Source organism: Salarias fasciatus, chromosome 10 (genome assembly GCF_902148845.1).
Source record: "Salarias fasciatus chromosome 10, fSalaFa1.1, whole genome shotgun sequence".
Classification (NCBI taxonomy): domain Eukaryota; kingdom Metazoa; phylum Chordata; class Actinopteri; order Blenniiformes; family Blenniidae; genus Salarias; species Salarias fasciatus.
Window position 1 is genome coordinate 6,779,954 of NC_043754.1, and position 23,678 is coordinate 6,803,631.

Here is a 23,678-nt window from a genome sequence, read left to right on the forward strand (position 1 = left end):
CCAAAGTGCGCTGCTGTCCGCGCGGAGGCACCACGGGGCGAGCGGAGCGGAGCGGCTCGGGACGGCGTGACGCGGAGCAGCGCAGCGGCTCCGGACCTGTTCGTGCGCGCAGCTCCAAAGTGGCGCACCGCACCGCACCGCGCGCGCCGGACGCTACTGCGCACCCAGGGTGATTCTGGGTGTGCCAAACAGAGTGGCAGATTTTGGGCATCGGACCAGCCAGAGCGCGCGCACGGATGACTGACTTGACTTTGCCATTTCCCCGCCACTGATCACACCTTCGCCTCAGGTCTCCTGTTTTCTCCTCTGGCCAGATGTTCTTGGCACACGCGCCTTTTACGCACACGGCCGCCGCTGCAGGTGCACGCGCTCATGCTGTCTTCTCCTCGCTGGTGTTCGCGCAGGACGGCGGGCTGAAGTTGGAAGTCTCGCTCCCGGAGGCGTGAGCTCCAAATGCATTCGCTCCTGGGCCGGGAGAAGAAAGAAGAAGAGGCCGGGTTCGGGTTCGGGTCGGGGTTCGGGTTCGGGGTTGCTCTGGGTCTGTCTCCGGCCTCTGTGCCCCACGCTGCCACCATGTTCAGCTGTGTGGGCTGCTTCTGGGTGCTCCTGTCCTCCGCTCTGGTCGCCGTCTGCAGCTTCAGCTTCATCTCTCCCGCCTGGATTGTTAAGGACCAGCTGAGGAGCCACCAGCAGCAGAGCCAGCAGAGCCAGCAGAGCCAGCACGGCGCCGGTACCGGTACCGGGAAGGACTCCGTGAGCTTCGGCTTGCTGTGGCACTGCTCCGAGTCCCTGGACCACATGTACCGCTGCTACACCTTCGGGGGACTGGGGAAATTCGCAGAGATCCCCTCCAGCTCCTGGCAGGTAGGGGAGACTCTCACATGTGCATGGATGAGCGCGTGCGGGGCGTCGGAAAAATCAGTGTGCGCGTGTGGCACTCAGTGTTTCAGGAGCCAAAAAAAAAAAAAAAAAAAAAAAAAGATTAGATTTGAGCACATTAGCCAGTCATGTTTAGGCCTAATTACAGCCCTAAATCAAGAAAATTGCACCTGATTCAGGAAAATGATTCCTGATTGCCGACATTTAATCAAACAAGATGATTTACATCCTTATTAAGCAATTTAATTAACAGGAAAAGCAGATTCACTGACTGATTATTTCCTGCCTCAGAACTTGAATCATTTTTTTTTCCCAAAGTTTTTTGTCTTTTAAAGGAGAAAAGTGACTCCTGGCTGCAGTCAACTGAATGACAACCCAAGCCTCAGGTGCACGTCTTGAATTGATTCTAACACAATAATATATTAAAAAAAAGAAAAAAACACAAAGACAGATTTGAGGTGATGCAGTGTTTTCCAGTCAGGAGGAATCATTCATTTGTTGGGGAGGGAGGAGAGGAGGCCAGATGCACATGAAACCTGCGAAAAGTGGCACCAGGTTGGAAGATCTGCTCACTGATCAGGCACCCCCCCCCCCCCCCCCCCCTCCTCCACCCACCCACCCCAGGGATGGAGCTGCTCCACCTCTTCCTGAAGTAGACACCTGCTTATCAGATGCTTGGTCATGTCCATCCTCGGACACCCTCTCTAAACCTTGACTATGGGAGAAGTTTGGTCCGGAGATATCGGGAACGGTTCAGAGCGTATAGACCCGTGAGGGCGAAGCCGGTTGGCCTTGTTGGAATCTGGGACACAAGTTGTGTCATTACTTACCCCAGACAGGCTCCACACCCAGCCTCCGCATCCTCCCCTCCTTAAAAATGCCACAGTATAGCAGCCACCTCTGGAGTGATGATTTATGTATGAGGGGGAATTAGCATTTGAAAGGGAGATATTAATAAGTGCTGCTGGTGCGATTGGAGTGCCAGCATCCGCAAAGAGGGTGGTGGGGGGGGGGAAAGAATGCAATAACAGGGTTTTCTTTTTTTTTTTTTAAACAGGTGTTGACTTGGAATCTCTTCCTGTTGGGTTCAGTCCGGCTGCACTGCTGTTAGATTTCATCTCGCTTGATGTCCTGAACTGCAGGGTTGGGCGTGAGCGTCCTGTGCTTTCAGCCTCATTTGGCTGAATTCAGCTTGCCATTTAGGCAGCACGCTAATTAGTGTCCTCCCCAGTTCTGTCGGAGGGCGAGCGCGGCTCCGGCGGAGCCTGACGCGCGTTTATCGCGCCGGTGAACCCGCGCTCCCGCCGGCCATTAATAAAGGTGAAGGGGCCATTAAGTTTTCATCAGATCCACTTTATTACTCCACCCTTCTCCGCTTGATGTATACGTCCTGCTGATGCCTTCCATTTTCGACGTGTCGACAACAAACCTCAAGTCGCCGCCATGTACAGGAGGTGTCTGCGGACCGCCATGAGCGGTCCGCAGACACCTCCTGTACATGGCGGCGACTTGTTTGTAGATGCCCCAGAAAGCTGTTGGCTCCACTCAGTGTCTATCTTAGCACGAGCAGACGGCCGATCGCTGTGTGTGGAGCTCCGCTGTGTCCGTCAGAGTGGAAGAGTGAACTCCTGGCTCACTCTCAAGAGTCGGGGTGAGCCGCGAGGATGCTGTGTGAGAGAACCAGAGGGAGGATGAGGACAGGACCAGACAGACGAGGAGGAGGAGGAGGAGGAGGAGGAGGGTGGAGGAGGAGAGGCTCCCTGAGAGGCTGGCCTACTTGTGCTGTACTTTCTACGAGCTTTGCTGTTGTTTTTTTTGTTTTTTTGTTTTTTTTTTTGTTGTAGTTGCTCCGGGTTGTCGAAAGCTTTCGTTTTGGACGGCGCTGCAGTGCTGCTGGCGCTGAGGAGCCACAGCACCAGACTGGCAGGGCCACAGCATCCACTCAAACACACACTCACACACACACACACACACACACACACACACACACGGAAACAAGAGAATAAATCCCTGTGAGATGTGAGAGGAGGTGGCAAATAAATGTGGGAGCAGTATTTCCATTGCTCGCTGGCACTTGGCAGCATATAATCTTCTAATTTGTCCCATCACAGTCTGCTAATGAACCTAAATTTGGAATTTACTAAATTATCCTTTGTTGGACTGTGTTATTGGACGTCAAAGATCATTCGACTGAGGAACAGAAGCCATTGTTTCACACATTTCAGTGTGAAAGAGTGGCAAGATTTTATCATTCTTTCAGGAAAAAAAAAAAAAAACTACAGAACGTTTGGCAGGAAATGAATAAGTACTATTTATTTGGAACTTGAATCTTTGTGTCTGTGTAAGGTGGCGCTCTGCCGCCCTCACCACCTGCTGCAGGTCCCTCGTCCAGCTGGAGAAACACACAGCCACAGTGCAGCCTTTCTGCTACACTGTAGATGGGTGAGGAGGCGAGCTGCTCTCTGCTGGGTCTTCTTCGCCTAATAAGAGGAGTCTGTAGTCCAGACGAGGTCAGCTGAGGTTTCCACCCGCTGTACTTCCTGTATTTGCAGAGTGACACAGACAGAATCTGATGGAGACATATTAAGCTGTTAATTGACTCCTAAAGCCAATTTTTTAAGTGTTTTTTTCCCCTCCTCTGCTTCAGAAACTAGCTCTCACTCAAATTAATGAATAACACTGCCGGTAAATTTTCCTGCATGACTTAGGCTGATTATAATCACGATCAATGCATTTACGCCGGCGCACATTAAGCTTATTACAGGATAAAAGCAGTGGAAACAAGTCTCCTCTACACGCAGGCGTTTTGCACATGAATTATTGCTCACATTACTCGTGCTTGTTTGTGCCAGGCTGTGAGATATTCCTCCAGCCTGCGTCCGAGCGAGCGCGCGCACGTGCCTCCGTGTGGAACTGTGAAAGCACGCGTGCCGCGGCGGTTTGCTGCCAGGCTGGACGTGTCGGTGGAGGAGGTGTGTGCTGTGAGCTGCTGCTAGGTAAAGTGTGAAGGAGGAGGAGGAGGAGGAGGAGGAGGAGGAAGAGGGTGCCTGCCTGCCTGCCTGCCAGTGAACGTTTTCAGCCTAACTTGTTAACAGCTTATGTGCTTCCAGCTGCTTCACAGCACTAAACACTGGAGCTGGATTAGCCCGGCCTCCGTATTAACCAGCCAACAGTCAGGCGTGTGTGTGTGTGTGTGTGTCTGGGCAAGGAGTGTCTGCATGCTCTTGGATTGCACTGTGTGTGTGTGTGTGTGTGTGTGTGTGTGTGTTTGGGCTTCTCTTACAGCACCTGCCCGCTGAATGTCAAGGTCATCTTGTAGTCTAAATGAGCGGCGGCCGGGCGCCAGGAGCGCTGATTGGAAAGCGTTCTTCCTCCTCCTCCTCCTCCTCCTTTTGTCTCGCGGCGCCCCCCCCAAAAAAATGGCAGCGTGTCAAAAACGTGGGGACTCCGGGCCGCGGCGAGGAGCCACGTGATTGGCTTCCGTCGAAAATCCTCCGACACATGAAACAAAACGGCGGGCCGGCGCTGTCTCCGCCACATGCCAAGAAGATGAATTGCAGACGTTCCTGGAGATGCTTTACCGCGCCTAATTGCCAGCTACCTACGAAGAACACTTGCTGGTGCATAAACCGTGCTCGACGCTCATTTCACCACTCAGTGAGCCAGAACTAGTTTTAAGTAGACGGATAACTCATTTAATGAATTTCTCTTTGTGCGGCTCCCGCACACCTTTTGTCTCCGGCCTGCTTCATTAATGTCGGCGTGTAAAAAAAAAAAAAAAGCATCAACAGGAGAAAGGTGGTCGTAGCTGTGAGTTTAGTGTCTGTTCGGCGTGTCAGGATGGAGATTTACATAGAAGTCGGCTTTAGAGCGATTTTGAAAGTGTTCATGCTTTAACTGCTTTAACTATGTTTGAGCAGTTCACTTGTGTTTAACTGTCTTCGGTGATGAGAAAGTAATGAGGCAAAGAAATGAGTACTTTATCCCGACAAAATAAACTCAAATGACATTGTGCAGTGATTGAATGGTAAAGTTAAAGTTGGGTTTGTGCATGCAATGTTTAGAATGGGGATAAAAATGAAAAGTGGGAAAATGACCAAAAAAAAAACCTTGAATGTAAAGTTTAGAGTTGCGGAAAATCCTAATTTAACCACTGTTATTACTTGGAAGTGTTCAAAGCGTGATGTTCAGAGCAGAGATTTGTTTAAATCACACAGAAGTGTGAAAGCGAGTGTGTGTTTGTCTGGCGGTGGCCTGGCGACGGCGTCCAGCTCCAACACCCCGTCGACCCGATCTGAATGAACCAGGACAGAAGATAGATGGATTGATGGTGTGTAATGACCAGTGATTTAATAAGGGCTCATAATTTTGGCCATTTGTATTGTAATTAAGCCAGTAACATAGTAACTTGCCAGTTCTGTGATGAAATAGTAAAAGATTGTTCCTTTTGCTCAGTGAATGAATATGACAACTACCTCATTTAATACGTGTGTTTTTGATAAGCAAACTGCAAAAAAAACTTGGGAAAAAAAGGTTTTATTTACAAGTACTGTCGACTTGTGGTGTTACGCGGTGGGTCTGGGGGGTGAAGGTGGGGGGGGGGGGGGGGGGGGGGGTCGTCCAGTACGCGAGTCGCTGGCTAATAACGGCGTGATGGACACGCTCCGGCCTTTATCTCTCTGAAGAACATGAGAGAGAAATGAAAGGTCTGTGCTTCTCAGTTGGCCTCCTGAACCGCAAAGGCTGTGAGGTCCAGTTTCACACACACACACACACACGTACACACACACACACACTCCCCCGGGACTCGGCTTGTCCCCGGCTGCTCGCTGACAAACAAACGGGCTCAGCAGAGGAGCAGAGGGCTGTGAAATGTGCTCCGAACAGAAAGCTGTCATTTGGTGCTGAAAGCAGAGCAGAGTTGCTCCTCAGATTTATTGTAGCAGTAAAGCTTCTCCCTCTCCCCTCTCCCCGCCTCTCACAGCCACTCTCCTTTAATGCTAATGGGGGAACCTCTGTGGTGAAAGCCATTTGTGTGGAAGTGTGGCTGCCTGTTATGAATGATGTTATGGGGTCTAATGCACATGTTGTATTCCTGCCCCCCCCCCCCCTCCCTCCACTCCCTATCGCCGTGGGGAGTTCTTTGCCCGGTTTGCACGAGAGACAAAAAGCAAACTTGTGTGGTTGTTTTTTTCTCCCGCCGACCTCATTCTGTTCGGAGCCTCCCCGTGAAGAGCTTTCCACACCAGCGATGTGTTGCGCTCTTCCACGTACTACATGCCGCTTTTACACGTGCGCGCAGGCGGGATGGTGGGACGAAGCGAGGGTCTCTCGTGCGTCGGGGCGGATCAAGAGAGGCGCTGATGTGACGAGCGGTGGCTCTCCATGGCAGCGCTGGTGCAGTAATTAGGGGTTCAGGGGAGGATCGCCGGGAAGCAGAAGAGAGCCAGTGAGTTATCTCAGTAGCAGTAGCAGTGCCATCTTAGAAGCGGTATTTCAAAAGCTTCATACAAATGTTTTCTTCATCCACGCTTTAAACTCTCCTGGAGTTTCACTTATCAGATGAATTTCCAAAGTTTGAAGCTTCTCGGTGTTTTGCGTTGTGCAGCAGTCATCCAGCAGTATTCCTGACCATCAAAACGCTCGGTCTCTCCTCAGTCCAGCAATCATTTTGTAATCAGACGTCAAGCAAAGCGAAGCTCGTAAAAGAAGAGCAGAGGCTGCTGGATGTTGATCAAACCGAGTGGTGAAGGCACATCTGTTATTTTTTGTTCTTTGTAATTAGAAAAAAAGCTAAAAGGAGAAGGTTCCAGATTGGTTTGAAACATCTGAACAAGACATTTTTAGTAGTCAATCCACACGTTTACGAGGCTCCGTCACTCACGTGGGGGAAAAACGTGAATCCCTGCAAATGTTTTCTGATATTTTGCGAAACCTTTTGTTCCCGTTCCGTTCCAGTTTGTCACAGCCAAGTGAGATAAAGTGTAAGCTTGAAAATGTGGCCTCATCTACAGTCAACAAAATGCAAACACTGGCAACATGTTTCTAGGTCAGACCTTGAAATGTTGTATAACAGAAGGAAAATCTCTTTTCTTACGTGAGAATCGTCGAATACAAGTTAAAACATACCTGACGATGACTGTTGCTGGAAACAGTTGAAGATATTGTTGTTGTATTTGCATTAAATGTTTTATTCATCAGTGACTCAGGATACTTCCAGCATTCACTATACTAATGGGTGGCGGCTTGTTCAACATGGTAGCTGCAGCCACACCAGGTCATGCACAGGACAGTGTGGAGAATGAAACTGCTGCATCTGTGTGTAAAATAAAACCTCTTACTTGCGGTCCTGTGTGTACGGAGGGGTGGTGCCGCTCCAAACCCTCCGTTATTATCCCCCAAAGCCGCTCTAAAGCGGCGCACCGGCAAATTATTGCACAAAGGGAGCCACCATCCATTTCCACACTTAGTGAATGGAGAAGATGAATATATGGATATAGAGAGGATGCAATTTGATGGGAGGATTCTGCTGAATTAGTTTTACTGAGGGGATAAAATCTCCCTCTATCAGCCGTTAAGCTGCAGGCCGGACAAAATACACCAAATAAATGAATTTTAAAATAGAAGTGAGGGCGAGCTGCCAACTCTCATAAATTAAGAGTGAAACAATGTCCTCTGAGAACGCGCACTCACACATACACACACATACACACACACACACACACTCCATCTGAGGGAACAAATGATCTTGTCAGACTTCTCAGGAATTCCATGATGAATGTTTTGTTGTTAATGACTGTTGGGATCGACAAACAATAAAGACATTGCTGGATAGGTGCAAGATAAAGACGTACTTTCAAAGTGTAAGTCAGTGCGGTGTGTCCTTGTATATTTAATAATTTCTACTAGTCTATTCTGATTCTGAAGGGATTCATCTCATTGTACTTGTCAGCATTTATGATTTTGCACTGTGGCTGATTTCCTGATTGTAATTTGTCTTCATTTTATTTGCGTTACGTTCAGTTCAATGCGCTGCGCTTACTCCTGTTCCAGAATGGATTCTTGTGTTGTGGTTGTGTGTCATGCTGCGAATAGAGACACGACCACACACGCTGTCCTCCGGAGAGACACACACAGACAGTTCATCCTCTAATAAACTCCGATCTGTTTCCTTTTATCTGATCCCATAAGATGAATTGCACTCTGTAACGTTGCGGCTCGGCCCACTCTGCTCCATCACCTCCTGACCTTCAGCTCAGCCGTTTGTTCAACGTGCACTTACCTCCGAAACCACAGAGAGAGAGAGAGAGAGAGAGAGAGAGAGAACCGAGCGACGTAGGAGCGGCGCTAGCAGGTGGGGCGTCGAGTCGGGCGTGGGAGGTCAAGAGTCGTGTTTTACTGCCGCCGCCTCCTCCAGCGAGTTGTTTTGTGGTTTGGCTCACAGTCGCTTCTTTACGAGTGGGACACACCCTCGCTCCCTCCCGGACTGGGCCCAAGTATAAATTAGCGGTGTTTTGTATTTGCTTGTCTGTTCACCTTGAGTTATTCCAGGTACATAAATAGATTTATTAGTAAACAGGAAGGGGAGAAAAAAAAAAAACCCTGATGTAGTGCAGGAGGGGAAGCTGGGCTGCAGGGAGAGATAGATGTTTGGCCCTTTGACAGCAAGTCTTGCGTGAAATGTGGTGCGCTGACTGATTATCATACAGTGCATGTTTACTTCAAGGCCGCCGTTCGACTGGCGACAAAATGAATGGTAGGAGGAGTGTATACAGAGGACTGTTTCACATTGATAGATTTGGGGATGAATGGGTCGTTTGGACGGCTGCCTGGTTTTCACTTCTCCCCTCGCAGGACAAAGCGAGCCATTTCACTTGTTTAAACCCCCCCAAAAAAATCATTGCAAACTCTGTTTTCAGACACTTAGACGCTGTTTGACGACAGGATGTGTTAGATGAGATAATGGGCTGGAGGTATGTAATGGGGTGCTAATGATACATCTGGCTGTTATTTATGTTGGTGTCAGACTGCGGCGGGCGGCGTTGTTTGTGCGTGATGGGAGCAGTTTGCAGGATTTGTCGGTATGCCGCGTCTAAAAGAGATAAAATAGGTCCGTGCATTTTTATGTGCTTTAAGAATTTATTGTCGTTGTTCAGGTAATGACCGTCTGTATTATCCCTTCAGAAGGAATCACCCTCTTTGCTTTGTGCTGCCTTGTTCAGTGTTCTTCAATCTTTGGTGCGCCGATGTTCCGACTTTTCTCATCTTGTCAAATGTTGAATTTCTCCTCTGCAGGATCGTTGATGTTTGATGTGAATCCTGCTGCAGTTGTGTCGTCAACTAATACGACTGTTGGTGAATGAGTGAAAGGCTAAGGTGAAGGAGGAAAATTAGATGGCTGAATACACGTCCCTGTGGCACGCCTCGAGCCAGGATGGTTGTGGATGATGTTTGATGGTCTTTCCTGACCTCCTGTGGTATTTCGCTCCTTTAATCCAGTCTCTAAACTTGAGTCACAAAGTCTCTAACAGTTTTGTGAGAATAACTGTATTAATGTTGAAGTTGTCTACAAACAGCATTCTTACATCAGTGACTTCCTGGTAAATATGAGTCCGTCCTCTGTCTACCTGGAGGCATAATGTTTCCTTTCTTCTTCTCCTTCTTCTTCTTCTTGTGGAAACCTCAGTGAACCCTCTTTTTTAGGATCCTTCCACCGGTCTGAGCTCCGTGTTGATGCAGATGCTCGGGGTCATTTCTCCCTGGTGGTTGGATCACAGCTTTATTATTATTGCGTCGGTGGTGGTGACGGGGGAAAAAAAGAGAGAGTCAACATACATGAAACTCACATAACAGAGAGAATATCACAGCTGAAAAAAACAAAACGGCACTTTGCATTAAATGGTGGATTATAGAAACGCATATCAGCTCAGCCTCTGTGCCATCCATAGGTTAGTTTAGCTAATAAAAAACTTTAAAGGTTAAAGCATTACATTAAAACTGGAATCATTTGAAATTGCTGTACAATTTCTTCATTTAAATGTTTGGATCACAGTAGTTTTCTATCTTTTTAAAGATTTTTAAGTATTTTAAAACCAAACTTCTAAGTTGATGATTATTAATGATATCTTTAAAGCGTGTGTTTTACTTCTCTGTTTCTGATTCGAGCCATTTGTCTGATTTCTGTCCTGAGAAACAGACTCAAGTGTCTCTAAAGACTAATGCCTCCAAAACAGGAGAACTATTTAAAACCACACTTGGATCTGAAAGACAAAAAAAAAAAAAAAAAACATTGTCACAAAAGCTGGAAACGGTTCTTTTAGCACTTTATTTATAGCCTTTTTTCAGGTCAGAGAACAATGAAAATTTAACGAGACATCGACCCTTCCGACCCACCCTCAGCAGGACAAAGGAAGACAAACAAAGGAAAGTGAAGCATAATAAATAAGTGTGTGTATGTGTGTGTGTGTGTGTGTGTGTGTGACTGCATGCAAGCTTACACCTTTAACAGATGCTCCAATGAACCAGAAGGAAACATTTGTGTATTTCTACACATTTCTAAGTATTGAGTCTATGCTTTCAACAAACACATCCGTGTAGAAAAAGAAGAAGAATCCATAGCTTCTGAACAGTTTTGTGAAGACAGACATGGAGGGGGACAGCTTTAATCATCCGCACAGATCCAGCTGGTTCTTCCATATGTGTAAAGATTATTACGTTAAAGTGACGCCAGATGAGTGATGAGTTCTCATGAAGACGATGCAGGTTTAAACAAATCTGTCCCAGTGATACCGAACGTCTGTCATCCCGAACCCGTTTCTGCGGGACGACAGCGCTGTGAACTGGTCGCCCCGCAGAGCAGGCGAGAAATAACTGAAGCGATCACGAAACTCAAGCTGCACACGGATCAGCGGCTAACCTTGTAATTTGACGCCAGCCTCCTTGCCTTTGGAGCTGCTGCTGAGCTTGAAACGCGCGGCGAGGCTTCACAGCACTTTTAAAGCTTTTGTTATTTGAGAGCGTCGGGTTTCCTTCAGGTAGATTGCTGACAATATTTCAATTCATTTAATGTAGATATCGAATGCGAGTTCGGACGTCTGCTTTTACGAGATGAATAGACTTTTACTAGACCAGGCTGCTGCTTCCGCCACTGTTTATATTGGCTACATTGATTAAATTATCCTGTAATGCCGAAGTGCAACGGCGGCGATGAATCAGTTGCTTTCTTCAAGGATATTCTGACATTTGTTGTTTCTGAGGAAAGCTGCTGATGAGACGCCGTTTGTCTGACAACCAAACAGACATAATCCATCTTTTGTTTCTGTTTTTCGTCTGCATTTAAATTCATACCGTCACGCGGGACGCTCGCGTATTTGTGCGTCGGTGCCCTTGAACACGTCGACTTTCTCGTCTCGGAGAAGTTCAGGTCCCTCCGAAAGGTAAATTTTATTCCGCCGGTTTGAGGGGAATGCAAAGTGACGGCTGCCTGCGAGGTCGGAAATCAATTTCAAAGCCTTTATAAAATGTTTGACAGTAATGGTGAGAACACAGGATTTGTAGCACCTCCGGATCAGTTTAATGGCCGCGGGTGAAACCTGTTCCAGGTGCAGTTTGGAACAGCGAGGCTCCGTCAGCGTCATTGTGTGGTTTCAAGAACTCGATTCCTGCGTCACAAAAACACTCAGCGGGTTTCCTTAATCTCCCCGGCTCACTGGTGTGGTTTTGTTTCCGGTAGGAGCAGAGGAAAGGCTAATTATCACTTTCATTTTTTTCTCTTTCTTGCTCGCATTTGGGTCTTTGGCTCATTCAAGGACATTTTGACGTGTGCAGGTGGGAAGTGACCCAACAAGCCCCGCTGCCACGGCTCACACCGCCCACACACCGAAAACTTGCATTCTGGGAAAACTTACACGGGTTTAATCGAGTCTGCTCCTGTAACACTTCCCTAAAACATCCCGGTCTAAACTGGAAAAAACTCCAGGGTGTGAGGATTTTGTCTGGCCGTCTGGGTTTAGACGAGGGGAGCTTGTCGACGGGCGTGGTGGGGTCAGAGGTCAACGCTGCGTACGGGAGAGGAATTGGAAGAGCAGAGGAGCAGCTGTCTGGGTGATGGATAGAACAGGTGGTTCAGGAGGAGATGAGGAGGAGGAGGAGAGAGGGGAGCCGTGTTGATCTGCATTTTATACCCATCTCTGTGGAGTCCAGAGGAAATCAGTCTGGCTCCGCCAAGGAGAAGGATTTATGATCGCACGGGCCTTGATGGATGGACGCTACCTGCAGCATATGATCATTTTCGAACACTTTTTTTTTTTTTTTTTCCCTCTCTGTGTCGGATGTTTGATATTCTCAAAGCGGTGGACACAAGCGAAACACTTTGGGCGATGATTTGCCCGCAGCCACTGACAGTCAAAGAGATGGCGATGCGCTCCAGCGGCGGGCGGCGGGGATGTTTATTCAAACATTGGCTGAATTCCCAGCAGCGGCAAACATGTCAGCGCGGCGAGCGTTTATCTCGCTTATGAATTATACTCTTTGCTTTGGCGATATTTAAGAGGCTCTGATCAGCATTTCCCAGGTAGTCGCGGGAAGCCGCCTGACGGATCGGAGGTGGGGGAAGGGAGCGGCGCGGCGGCGAGGATAGCGCTGAGTCAGCGTGCGCCGGGAGGCCGCCGTCCATTTGTTAAAGCGGCCTGTCACATCCACTGCCTCCGCCGTGGATCCTGCGGGTGCTTTACGTATTGATTTAATGCGGAGCCTTTCTCCATCTTTTAACGTAAATGATGGCTCACTCGGACGCCGCCGCTCCGCCGTCCGTTTGTGGTGGCGGCGCGCGCCGGCCTTCATCAGTAGTCAACGCACAGGGGTCGTGGGGAAAAGAGCTCAGGGTAACGGCAGAAACAGACTTCCTCCAGCTGAAAGGGCCTTGTTAGCGGGCGAAGTCACAAGCTTGATTGAAACAACTATATTTTTGTGATATCCGGCTCTGTTTCCGTATAGTTTTTCTGCTCCACTTCCACACGAGTTCTCCTCTGAATTCATGCAGCATCAAGACGTAAAGCTCCAGGGATCCACAGGCTCCCAAACATAACGTCTGTGTTGATCGCAGTGCAGCTACAGAGGAAAATCTGAAAAATCCCAAGCGTGTTGAGGCTTATTTAGAGTTATATAAAACCTCCCAGTCTCAGCTTTCAAATACATGTTCGACATTAGAAAAATTAGCCGCCGGTTGGGAGGTGAATTCTTCTCAAATGAAGAGGTTTCGGGGTCAGAAAAAGCTTTCTGGTGCGCAGACGGGAGCTTTAATCAGATTCTTCACGCGTAACTTGTTCTCACTAAAGCCAGGTAGAAAAGCGCCCTTCAAACATTTATTGCAGCTCCTTTACCTCGTACGAGTGTTCTTCTCTTGCCCACTAAAATTAGCCAAATAAGGAGTGGAGGTGAAAAAAAAAGCAATAAAAAGTTAATTTCCTGCTCGGCAACGGAGGATTTCCACGCCGCTGTGCTAATGTGCCGCTCCGCAGAGAGAAGTGAATGAAGGGAGGAGATGGATGTGGCAGCACCCGCTGGGACATCTGCTATGAAACTGCCATTCATGACAGAAAGCAGATGCATAATGAAGTCATTTGGATGCAAGCTAATTTGTACATCAGTGTGACACAAGTCTTGTTTTTACCTTTTTGAAGATTGTTTGTGATTATAAATGCAGCCCCGCTGAGGTGACGGGAGCAGGACTCCGGTCTGTTCATCAGGGCAAAGACTTGTGTCGGGACTTTGGGCACTTTCGTCTCTGTAGTCGATCATCTTCAGACTTTAGTGGAAGGAACATTTCGGGAACACACGTGGAGATGTGGTTTTTTTTTTCTGTATTTTCTTCTTGTTTGTGGGTAGATTTATTCCAGAGGTGTCACAACCACACACAATCCGAACCATTTTTTATATGTTTCATGTTTTAGTCCAGTTCTGCCTTTTCATTCCTGTTTTCATGATTCTTGGATTCATAGATAGATAGATAATTAATTTTATTTCGGCCATAAAGAATACATGTCATAAGTTATGTATGCATACATATAGATATACACTTACATACATAGACATACACAGACATATTTATGTGCACATACATACATACACTTCATGAAGTAAAGAAAGGAGTTATCCAAACAAGACCCGCTGTTAAAACATTTTAGATTAATATGTCAACAAATTGATCGGTTAAAAGGATTTCTGAAGGCTGCGCTTTCCAATATCGGGCTCGATGTTCTGCATAATGGTTGCAAATGAGCTCTTCGCCTAATCAGATATTGAATTATTAGCATAGTTCAGGGGAGTGATTATTCTTTGGTGTAGTTTCTTGTCTCATGCTTAACCTCACAGTTCTGTGTGTTTGTGAAACAACGAGGCGCCACAATGAGGTTAACCTCATGTTTAATTAATGCGTTCGAGGAGAAGACTCGCTCTCCTGCCGCTGCGAGGGCGCAGTTTGAACCAACCGTCATCAGCCGGTTACACATTCTGTTATGGTGATCTGCTTCCAGCCGAGGAGTCGGCAGCCTGATGAGGCTGGCGTCAAATTACAGCGGTTCGATTTTGGCATTGATTAAGGCCAGTGTAGACAGGGAGACTTGTCTGTGAGGTGGTTCTCATCCTTTCTTGTGAACGTGATTGTAAAATCAGAGCTTTAGAGGCAGTCTGGGATAGGCTTTCGGGAAAAAAAGAAAACAAAACAATGAAAATAGAAAGCAAATGCTGGTCCCCTTCAAATCATAATATTGATAAAAGTAATGCACAAAATCTTACAGCCTGATATTCATCCTGCAGTCTTTCCCTTTAATAATCACCAACGTCTCTTTCCTCTGCTTTTCACTAAACAAACACCTCGCTTCATCTTCGAAATGATCTCCACAAGTCAGCACGATAAATATCTAAAAGCCAGCTCACCCCACCTGTCATCTCTCAGTGTTCGCGCAGCAAGGCGCACAGCACGTTACAAAACTGGAATAATTAGTGACCCGCTGCGCGGCGATAAAAACTGTCACGGGGCGAGATGAAGCGGCTCGGGAGCATGTTGTTGTCCAGTTACATCATTCTTCCCGGACTCGGCGCTCCTTAACATGCAGCAGACGCTCTTTTCTGCCACGCCGGCGATACTTTATTAGACTGATGCAACAGCAATCCAGAGCTGGTAACAGACTTTTATTTATTGGCCTGGTGGGGAGCCACTTTTTCTTGATTAGTATGGAAAAGAGATTCCCGGCTCCTTTAAAGGCAGTGTTGTCCACTGCATTACCTTCATTATTGCTCGTTTCGCTCTCAAACTGATTGAGTTGATATATAGGTGTTTTTTTTTTTTTTTTCCTGAGGTCAGGAAGTGTGCTGTAATGGGAGTGTAACGCCGGACGGGTCAGACTTGCTGATGAAATGAGGCAGTGTGGTGGATGCAGATGTAGTAGCGTTTCCAGTTGCTATCGTACAGTATGCATGAATTATGAAATGCGCGCTTGGGACCGGCGGTAGTGCAGGCCATGCATAAATGCAAGAGCAAGCTGGGTCTGCGCGAGTCTTCTCGAGGGTGTGAGTGTGCGTGTGCGCTCCAGCCCACACGCTCTCTTAAACTTCTCCATTACAGGTGGAGGAGGGCGGCCGGGCCACGTCCGCACATTTCAACATGAAAGCTCCCCTATATGATGCGAAATTACAACTACCCACAGACCTATGGACGGTCTACTGTTCTTTATATCAAAACCACATCTGCAGTGTGTGTTAATATTAGATTAGTGTGAAATAAACAGTGAAACGAGGGAAGAAAGCCTCATAGATTGGACAAAATTCCACTTCTGTAAAGTCATATGGAGTGATCAATACATGTAGTCTATCAACAATAACATATTTATTGCATTTACAAGAGTGATTAAAAACCTGACAGATGGATGATGGAAGTTCACCCTTTCTAGTTGATCATGAATATTCCTGAATATAAATTCATTTAGATTATCTTTGACAGAGAAATGCTGCTGCCTCAGTGTTCAGTACAAACAGGAACATGTATCGTTTGTAGTTTCGGTCTGTGATTAAATAATTTTGCTTATTTTGAGTAGTATTCTCCATGATTTTGTTCTTCCCTTCTTGTTTATGAAAGCCGGCTCTTTGTCAGTGCAGCTGGTGATGTGTGATATGGTGGAGATCGTACCCGGTCTACCCAAATCACATAAAACAAGAACAGGTGCAGCGAGAATGAAGGATGTGCCGTTCTCCTGTGTGGCGTCCAAATGAGTTTGAATCGTCAGCCTGAACAGATGCTGTGTTCGGTTTACTCCACAGAATGCAAACGCATCAGTTTCCAAGCCTTTTTTTTTCTTCTTCTTCTTCTTCTTCCTCTTATCTTTCACTAGTTTGAGTAGGTGGGTCGATAAAGAGCTACTAGCTGGGTGAGGCTTCCGCAGATGGAGCCTGGCGGTATGTGGGCCGTGGTGTTATTAGAGCAGTGTAAAGCGAGTACAGTATCTCTTTAAAGGTTTTGGAGAAGTTCTCCTCCCTTCCTTTCTCTCTGTCTCTCCTCCATATCTTCTGTACATTTCTTCACACTCCCCCATCCTCTCATCTCACACTCTCCCGTCTCTCCTTCTCACTGCGATTCCCGCGGCGCTTCTTCTTCTTCTTCTTCTTCTTTCTTTTTTTTTTTTACATGTAGAAAGATCAACCGTGATTTCTAGATTGGGCCTCCTTGTGCACCAATTACTCTGCTGTTTGTTGCGATGCCAGACAAGGATTTATTCTAATGAGCAACCACTCTGATTAAGTTCTCTACCATTTTTTTTCTTTCCTCTTCGTTGGAGCTTCGTTCCAATTTTCTGCACGCACGCTTTTCATCCATTTCTTATTAGCAGCTGCTTTCAAAGCCGAGAGACAAAACAAGACAAATTCCACGGCTGGGATCTTTTGTGGAGACCTGAGGGAGGAGGGGAGGTCGAACACAAAAGTATCAGTTGCGCTATAATTCAATTACAGCATCCATTCAGCGAGGGGAGAAAGGAGAAACTTTGCCTGGGGTTCCTCTCGTTTGAATACCCGTCGACTGTCCCACCGCCTCCGTCAGCAGCAGCAGAGTCGTAGATGAGCTGAATAAAAAAGCCCTGGCCGGGTTCTGAGGATGTCCTCATTAAACTGGGCTGTGAGGGATCCCCATACATTTCAAACCATCCATTTGATCCTCCTATCTGATCTCATGCGCTTTTGTGATCTATTATGAAAGAGAGCGCGAAGGAGAAAAAGGGAGGAGAAGAAGAAGTTTCAATCTGATGGAGCTTTTTTTTTTTTTTCTTAATCCAACCTGAAACCTCCCTCCTCCTCTTCTTCAGCACCTCATCTTCGATTTAATTGAGATCTGAGAGGCGTCGAGTGAGGGAAAAACTGAGGTGGGGCGGAAGGGCTTCACTGCTGCTGCTGCTTGCTGGCTGGGATGTTTTCCCCCTCCGGGAAGACGACGACTCTGATGTGAGGTTTCAGAGCAGGAGGAGCGCCGAGTAGAAGAGAATAGCAGCAAGCGCTTGCCTCGGGTCAGGGAGGAGCGGCGATGTTGAGCTGCCATCTCCACGCTGTCAGGAAACAGTGGGCATCAGCCGAGAGGAGTGATTGGCGTGTGTGTGTGTCTGTGTGTGTGTGTGTAGGTGGTGCTCAGCACCGCCAGAAGGAGTTTTGATGGATTGTCATGCAGTGTTAATCAAGCATCAAAAGGAACCCAAACTGTGATATGGGATTTGAGGTTTTAGCTGCGTAAGCTCATTTCTTTGTCACGTTTATTAAAAACAGTTCATGAAATGGCCTTTGTGCCACTTACACGACAAATCAAGTGAAAATGAATTGTTTTTGTGCCTTTGCTTCAGAAAGGAGAAAACAGGCCTCAAAGTGCACGAATGGAAAAATCTCCCCTAATGTGCTCCATACTAATCAAATGAAGGAAAGAAATGCCATTTTTTTTATTTAAGTTTTGGCAATCCATATGAGAGAGATTACACAATTAATGCTTCCTTTTGTGCCCACAATGTTAAAGACTCTTGACTTTTCTCATTCACTGGTCTTTCCAGCTGTATATCTTAATCCAATCGTTTTTGCTCTTATACGTTAAATTGAAACTTTTGTGCCATTTTTTTCCTTTCAGATTATCTGTTGTCACCACTGTAGAGATTAAGAATCGGTTAATCCTTTTCTTCAGCCTTTCACTCCATTGCGTACCTCGGTAATTTCACTATAGCTGAAAATTTGCAAACCTAAACAGACTAAAGACGTCTGGTCTGGAAGAATCAGACAACAGGTCTCAGAGCTCTAGTTTGGAATAATCTCCTTTTTGTTTCGTTAAGGAGAAATCCAATTAAAGGATTGAATTTATATTCTGTGAATCAGTATCCAGGGATGGCATGGTGGAGGTGAACCAGAGATCCAGAGTGATGCTGGTCGTACTGGAGCAGAGTGATGGACGGCTGAGGGAATCGTTAACCTGGTTCCCCGAGACCGCTGAGGTGGAGACGGGCTGTGCTTCACAGGCTCTGAATGGCAGACCGACTGAGGCGAGTTGAAATTTGAGGGACAACGAGCAGAAGCGATTGGCTCAGGATAAGCAGGAAACAGGATCATTAGAGGGAAGCGGTGACAGCAGAACCGGCAGCCGACTGTTTCTGTTCAGCAGCTTCAGAGCTGAAGATTTCATTAAAAGTGAACAAAGCTGTCGGAAAATCATTTATTCAGCAACAGTTCTCAGCTTTTATGTGTTTGTATAAGTGAAGATCTCAAGTTCATTTGCGTTTATTTCATTGCTGCCATCAGTATAATAACTTGGCGATGATCATTTTCACCTTCATCAAACTATTCCACACTAAAGAAAATCAAATTCAATCATGTATGTGGAAAAATCTTTTTTTTTTTTTTTTTTTTTTTAACCAGAACTGACCCATTAAACATGTCTTCCTCTCCATCTTTGAAACTGTGACTGTCAGAAAACCTGACGCTTTAAAAATTGTTCCATTGCATGGGAAAAGACAGACAACTACACGGCTATCACATCTTGACTCCTTTGTGCTCCGGTTTAGACACAAATGATTAAAACCTGGTAAAAAAAAAAAAAAAAAAATCTCTGACGTTCAGGCTTTTCTCCTCTTTGATGAGTTCGGGTGTCATCATCCCGAGATCTAAAGACAAAGGGTGGGTTTTGCCTTTGAACATCGGAGGAAATTTCCAATCAATTAGCCCACAGTCAGAGCCTGCAGTGAGGGTTGAGTTCTAATTTCCTGCCAGCAAAAATGTTCATTCTCAAAACATTATCAACGATGTCGGAACTGCAGTTTCTGGTCCATTGGAGAAGGGACAGACGGGAGACGACCACAGACAGTATATTTGAAGCACAGTTGGAGTACAGAGTAATATTTTGGACAAAAACACAATGCATGATGGGGAAACAGCACAGGCAATCAAGGAAATACAGAAGATGAGTGCCAAAAGGGGTTAGAGAGCTTCCGACCAAAGCCACCTGGTGAAGGACTGTGATGAGAGAGCTGGAGGAGATGAGTCCATCACGGGGCTCCGGACAAGGGCGGGTGGTGAAGTATGATTGCGGATTTATGTCCCCGATGGGATGAAGAGGTCGAGTATGAATTCTGGGGGCCAGAAATGTGGCAGCCCACTGATAGAAAGTGGTCCAGAAAAATCTAAATCAACCGAAGCCACAGAAGTTGAAGGCACTGATCAAGGTTTGGTCCAAAATCGAGAGCAACAAGATCCTCGTGCGACTCGTGTAACAGTTGGTTTTGATGTGTCGACAGTCAGAGAGATGCCACAGCATCTTATCAGGTCGCAACAAATTGAGCTCCTCGTTCGTTCTTTTACAGTGCAGATCATGAACCCTCACCCTCATCAGTGAACACCTGCACAGAATTTTACTCGTCTCTCTAAGTGCCTTCTTTTTTACCTTCTTATTGTTTCTTTTGATGCGAATCAGCCGGCCTCGTAGACCTGCCGTGCCCCGTGCAGTTCTGAAATGGAGGTGTTTTTCTCCGAGCAGTGCCTGAAATAGAGGGCTTTCTCTGTGTCCTCTAACCCCTTCATAACAGCCTCTTGGTGAGTCAGTGTCTGCCTGTGCTGCTCCACCTGAGGGCTTCATAAAGATGATTCTCCTCTGGGATCACAGCAGCATGCATCTATTTCCTCTTCCTGCGCCGCATCTGATGTGAAACTGGAGCTGTGGTTTATGTCTCTTTCCAGCAGTTCTGGGACCCCGGCTTCACTGAAGTTTCTGGCAGGTTGTCAGCTACCTCAGGCGGTTTATATTCACACGACTTCTATTCATAGACCAAAATGAACCTTCCCCCCCCCCCTCCTCCCCACAAATTCTTTTTTGGAAAATGAAAAACATGATAGAGCATAATGGCTTTTACTGTGCAAAAGCGCCTGTAATTTCTCCCACGAGTAATCTTTGGTCCTATTTTCTCTTTTGTTGGTGTGGAAACTGATTTTCTTTTACCTTTTGAAAATCACTGATGAGCAGCCCATCTCCCAAAATGGTCCAACATGCCCCTCTTAGCTCCGACTTTGTTTCTTTGGCTGCACAGTTCATCGAGTCTGAAGCTGCAGAAGTGCATAAAGCGAAATGTTAATGAGCTCTATGTGGAAATTGAGTGTGGCAAATGTGAAATGTTGAAATTAGACATTAAAATGCGACTTAGATGGAAACATAGTCTCAGAACAATAGAACTTTTAATGGCTCTTTAAGAAAAGCTCTTTTGTGATCACATAATTGGCTCGGGGTCTTAATAAAAGGCGGTGGCGGCGGCGTCCACGTCCACTGTTGAGTTGTCTGTGAACGTGGACAGTGACGGGTCATACGGCATCTCTGCCTCTCTGGTCATCTGTAATTGGGGTTTATTTGTCACTGCAGAGCCCACAGGTGAAGCCTCTTGGTTGTCCAGGTGGTGCAGCAGGTGGCGGTGGAGGAACTGAGGAATTTAGAGTCATTAGTTACCCTCAAAGGATGGCTTTGGACTGTGACAATAAACTAGACCTGATGCAGATTAAACAGCAGACCATCACAAACTCCTCAGTACCATCACTATTTTCCTTTTTTTGTGTGTGTGTGAATACAGTTTCTAGGCAGTGATTTAGTTTTCTTATGTGTTTCCCTGATCTGGGCAATTAGCAAAAAAAAAAAAACAAAAAAAACAAACAAATCGTAAAAGAGCAATTGCACTTCTGGCCTCGTTTTTGCTGTATTCACGATCAGACATAACCAGATGGCATCTTGAATGTCTTTCCAACATATATTATGCAACCTGATTTTATTATCGTGTACGTCCGGGCTGTGGGATGGGCTCAGTGCACCCGTAGGGTTATTGTGGTGATATTTTTCATAACCAGAAAGCTCACAAATGCTCATAAAACCTATAAAACAGTGGAAGCGGCAGCAGAAAATCCTCGATCACTAAAACTGGAGAAGATTTGTTGTGATGCCGGTCACATCCGGCGTTTGGTTTGGTTATTTATAATGTGTGAGACCAATGATCTTCTGTCTGGCCTGGTGGAAACTAAATCCAAAGCTACTATCTCTGATATGGTGTGGATTTGTTCTGCTACAACCTAATAGACCTTTTTTAGGGACCGAGCCCGAGGGCGAGGTGGCATCAACTGAGGCCACCTTGCCTGAGGGCAAGGCCTCTATTGTTTTTGTAGTGTTTATTAGGGACCGAGCCCGGAGGGCATGGTGGCCGCAGGCCACCATGCCCGGAGGGCAAGGTCTCTATTGTTCTTCGTTCGTTTGTCGTTCTCCTCCTCCTCCTCCTCCTCCTCCTCGTTCTCTATTATTATACTAACGCCCAAATAAACGCGAATTTGACCCCCTAAACATGCACGAAAACTCACCAAATTTGGCATGCAAATCATGACCGGCGAAAAATTTTATAAAATGGAAAAATTGGCCCCATCTGCTCTCTAGCGCCACCTAGATCCCAAAAAACGTCTAAAACAGTCGCTACGGCCCGCAGGAATGTCGGAGAGAGATCAAACCAACACTCATGCGTTCGTCTCATCAAGATCTACATTTCACGCGCTCACACCCCTGACCTAAATCCAACAGGAAGTCCGCTATTTCCCTTTCAAAGTAAAATTTTGATCAAAATCACTCCTCACGAAAAAATTATCTCCTCCGAGACCGTTTGTCGCACACACATAAGAGTCACGCGACGTGAAAGAGGACAAATTTCTCTACAAAAGTTGTGAACAACTTTGTCAAAAGTCTAACGGTGTGGATTTTATTAGCGTTCAAAGTTGGAAGTCTGAAATCCTGCCTTGCTCCGGCCCTCATCCGTTATAATGGGGAAAAAAGGAAAAAAGTCGCCTTTTTTCAGCACCTCAAACAAGTGGCGACTGCGGCTAAACCGTGACTGCTATCAACAAACCGAGCACACGTAAAGTTCCAGCAGGTTCTCCTGAACAAGATGATGTAACATAAGTGGGGAAATATGATGATATATGCATGTTGACACAGGTAAGAATTGGGGTGCGCTCTGCATTTTTTTTGCTCTCAGTTATAATGGAGCCGGATGTGGAAAAATCTCGCGCTTCTCACAAACTGAGGCCTCTGGGGTCCAAACTAAAAGTCTCAATGATCTGAAAGCCTCACCAACTGAAAGACAACTAATTTTCCTATCAAACGTGATATTTTTTGTTCAGTTTTGCCAAACAGGAAAGGTACAAGGAGCAGTTGTTTTGCAGAAGGAAACTGTAATTTTCTCCTCTCTCCACTCTAACTGAAATGACCATATATGGACATGCAGAGCAGTTACACAGCTGACAGCAGCTGTCAATCAAACTCTGACACTCAATGACTTCATTCAGTGACTCAGGAAAGCAGATGGCAAAAGCTAACTACTCCTTGTTAATGGATGGGAGATGCTAACGACTCCATGTTAGTGGATGGAACATGCTAACAACTCCATGTTAGCGGATGACTGAAGCCACCAGCTCCATGTTAATGGATGGAACATGCTAAGAACTCCATGTTAGTGGATGGGAGATGCTAACTACTCCATGTTAGTGGATGGGAGATGCAAGCTACTCCATGTTAGTGGATGGGAGATGCTAACTACTCCATGTTAGTGGATGGGAGATGCTAACTACTCCATGTTAGTGGATGGGAGATGCTAACAGCTCCATGTTAGTGGATGGGAGATGCTAACTACTCCATGTTAGTGGATGGGAGATGCTAACAGCTCCATGTTAGTGGATGGGAGATGCTAACTACTCCATGTTAGTGGATGGGAGATGCTAACAACTCCATGTAAGTGGATGGCAGACGCTAACTACTCAATGTTAGTGGATGGGACATGCTAACTACTCCATGTTAGTGGATGGGACATGCTAACTACTCCATGTTAGTGGATGGGAGATGCTAATTACTCAATGTTCGTGGATGGGAGATGCTTACAACTCCATGTTAGTGGATGGGAGATGGTAACTACTCAATGTTAGTGGATGGGAGATGCTAACTACTCCATGTTAGCGGATGGAAGATGCTAACAATTCCATGTTAGTGGATGGGAGATACTAACAACTCCATGTTAGTGGATTACAGATGCTAACAGCTACATGTTAGTGAATGGGACATGCTAAAAACTCCATGTTAGTGGAAGACAGATGCTAACAGCTCCATGTTAGTGGACTGGGCATGCTAACAACTCCATGTTAGTGGATGACAGATGCTAACAACTCCCATGTTAGTGTATGGACGTCTCAGTCGTGGGCTGGCGCGGAGGCTCGGTCCCGAC

General features: G+C 46.4%; 1 protein-coding gene across 1 annotated transcript in view; it reads left to right on the forward strand.

The window, feature by feature from the left end:
• The first annotated feature begins 298 nt into the window (after positions 1-298).
• lhfpl7 (LHFPL tetraspan subfamily member 7) overlaps positions 299-23,678 on the forward strand; it is a 119,171-nt gene continuing 95,791 nt past the window's right edge. The window contains exon 1 of the mRNA XM_030100592.1: positions 299-864. Coding sequence (XP_029956452.1) covers positions 454-864 — 411 coding nt within the window. The 5' untranslated portion in view covers positions 299-453. The remainder of the gene's footprint in view (positions 865-23,678) is intronic.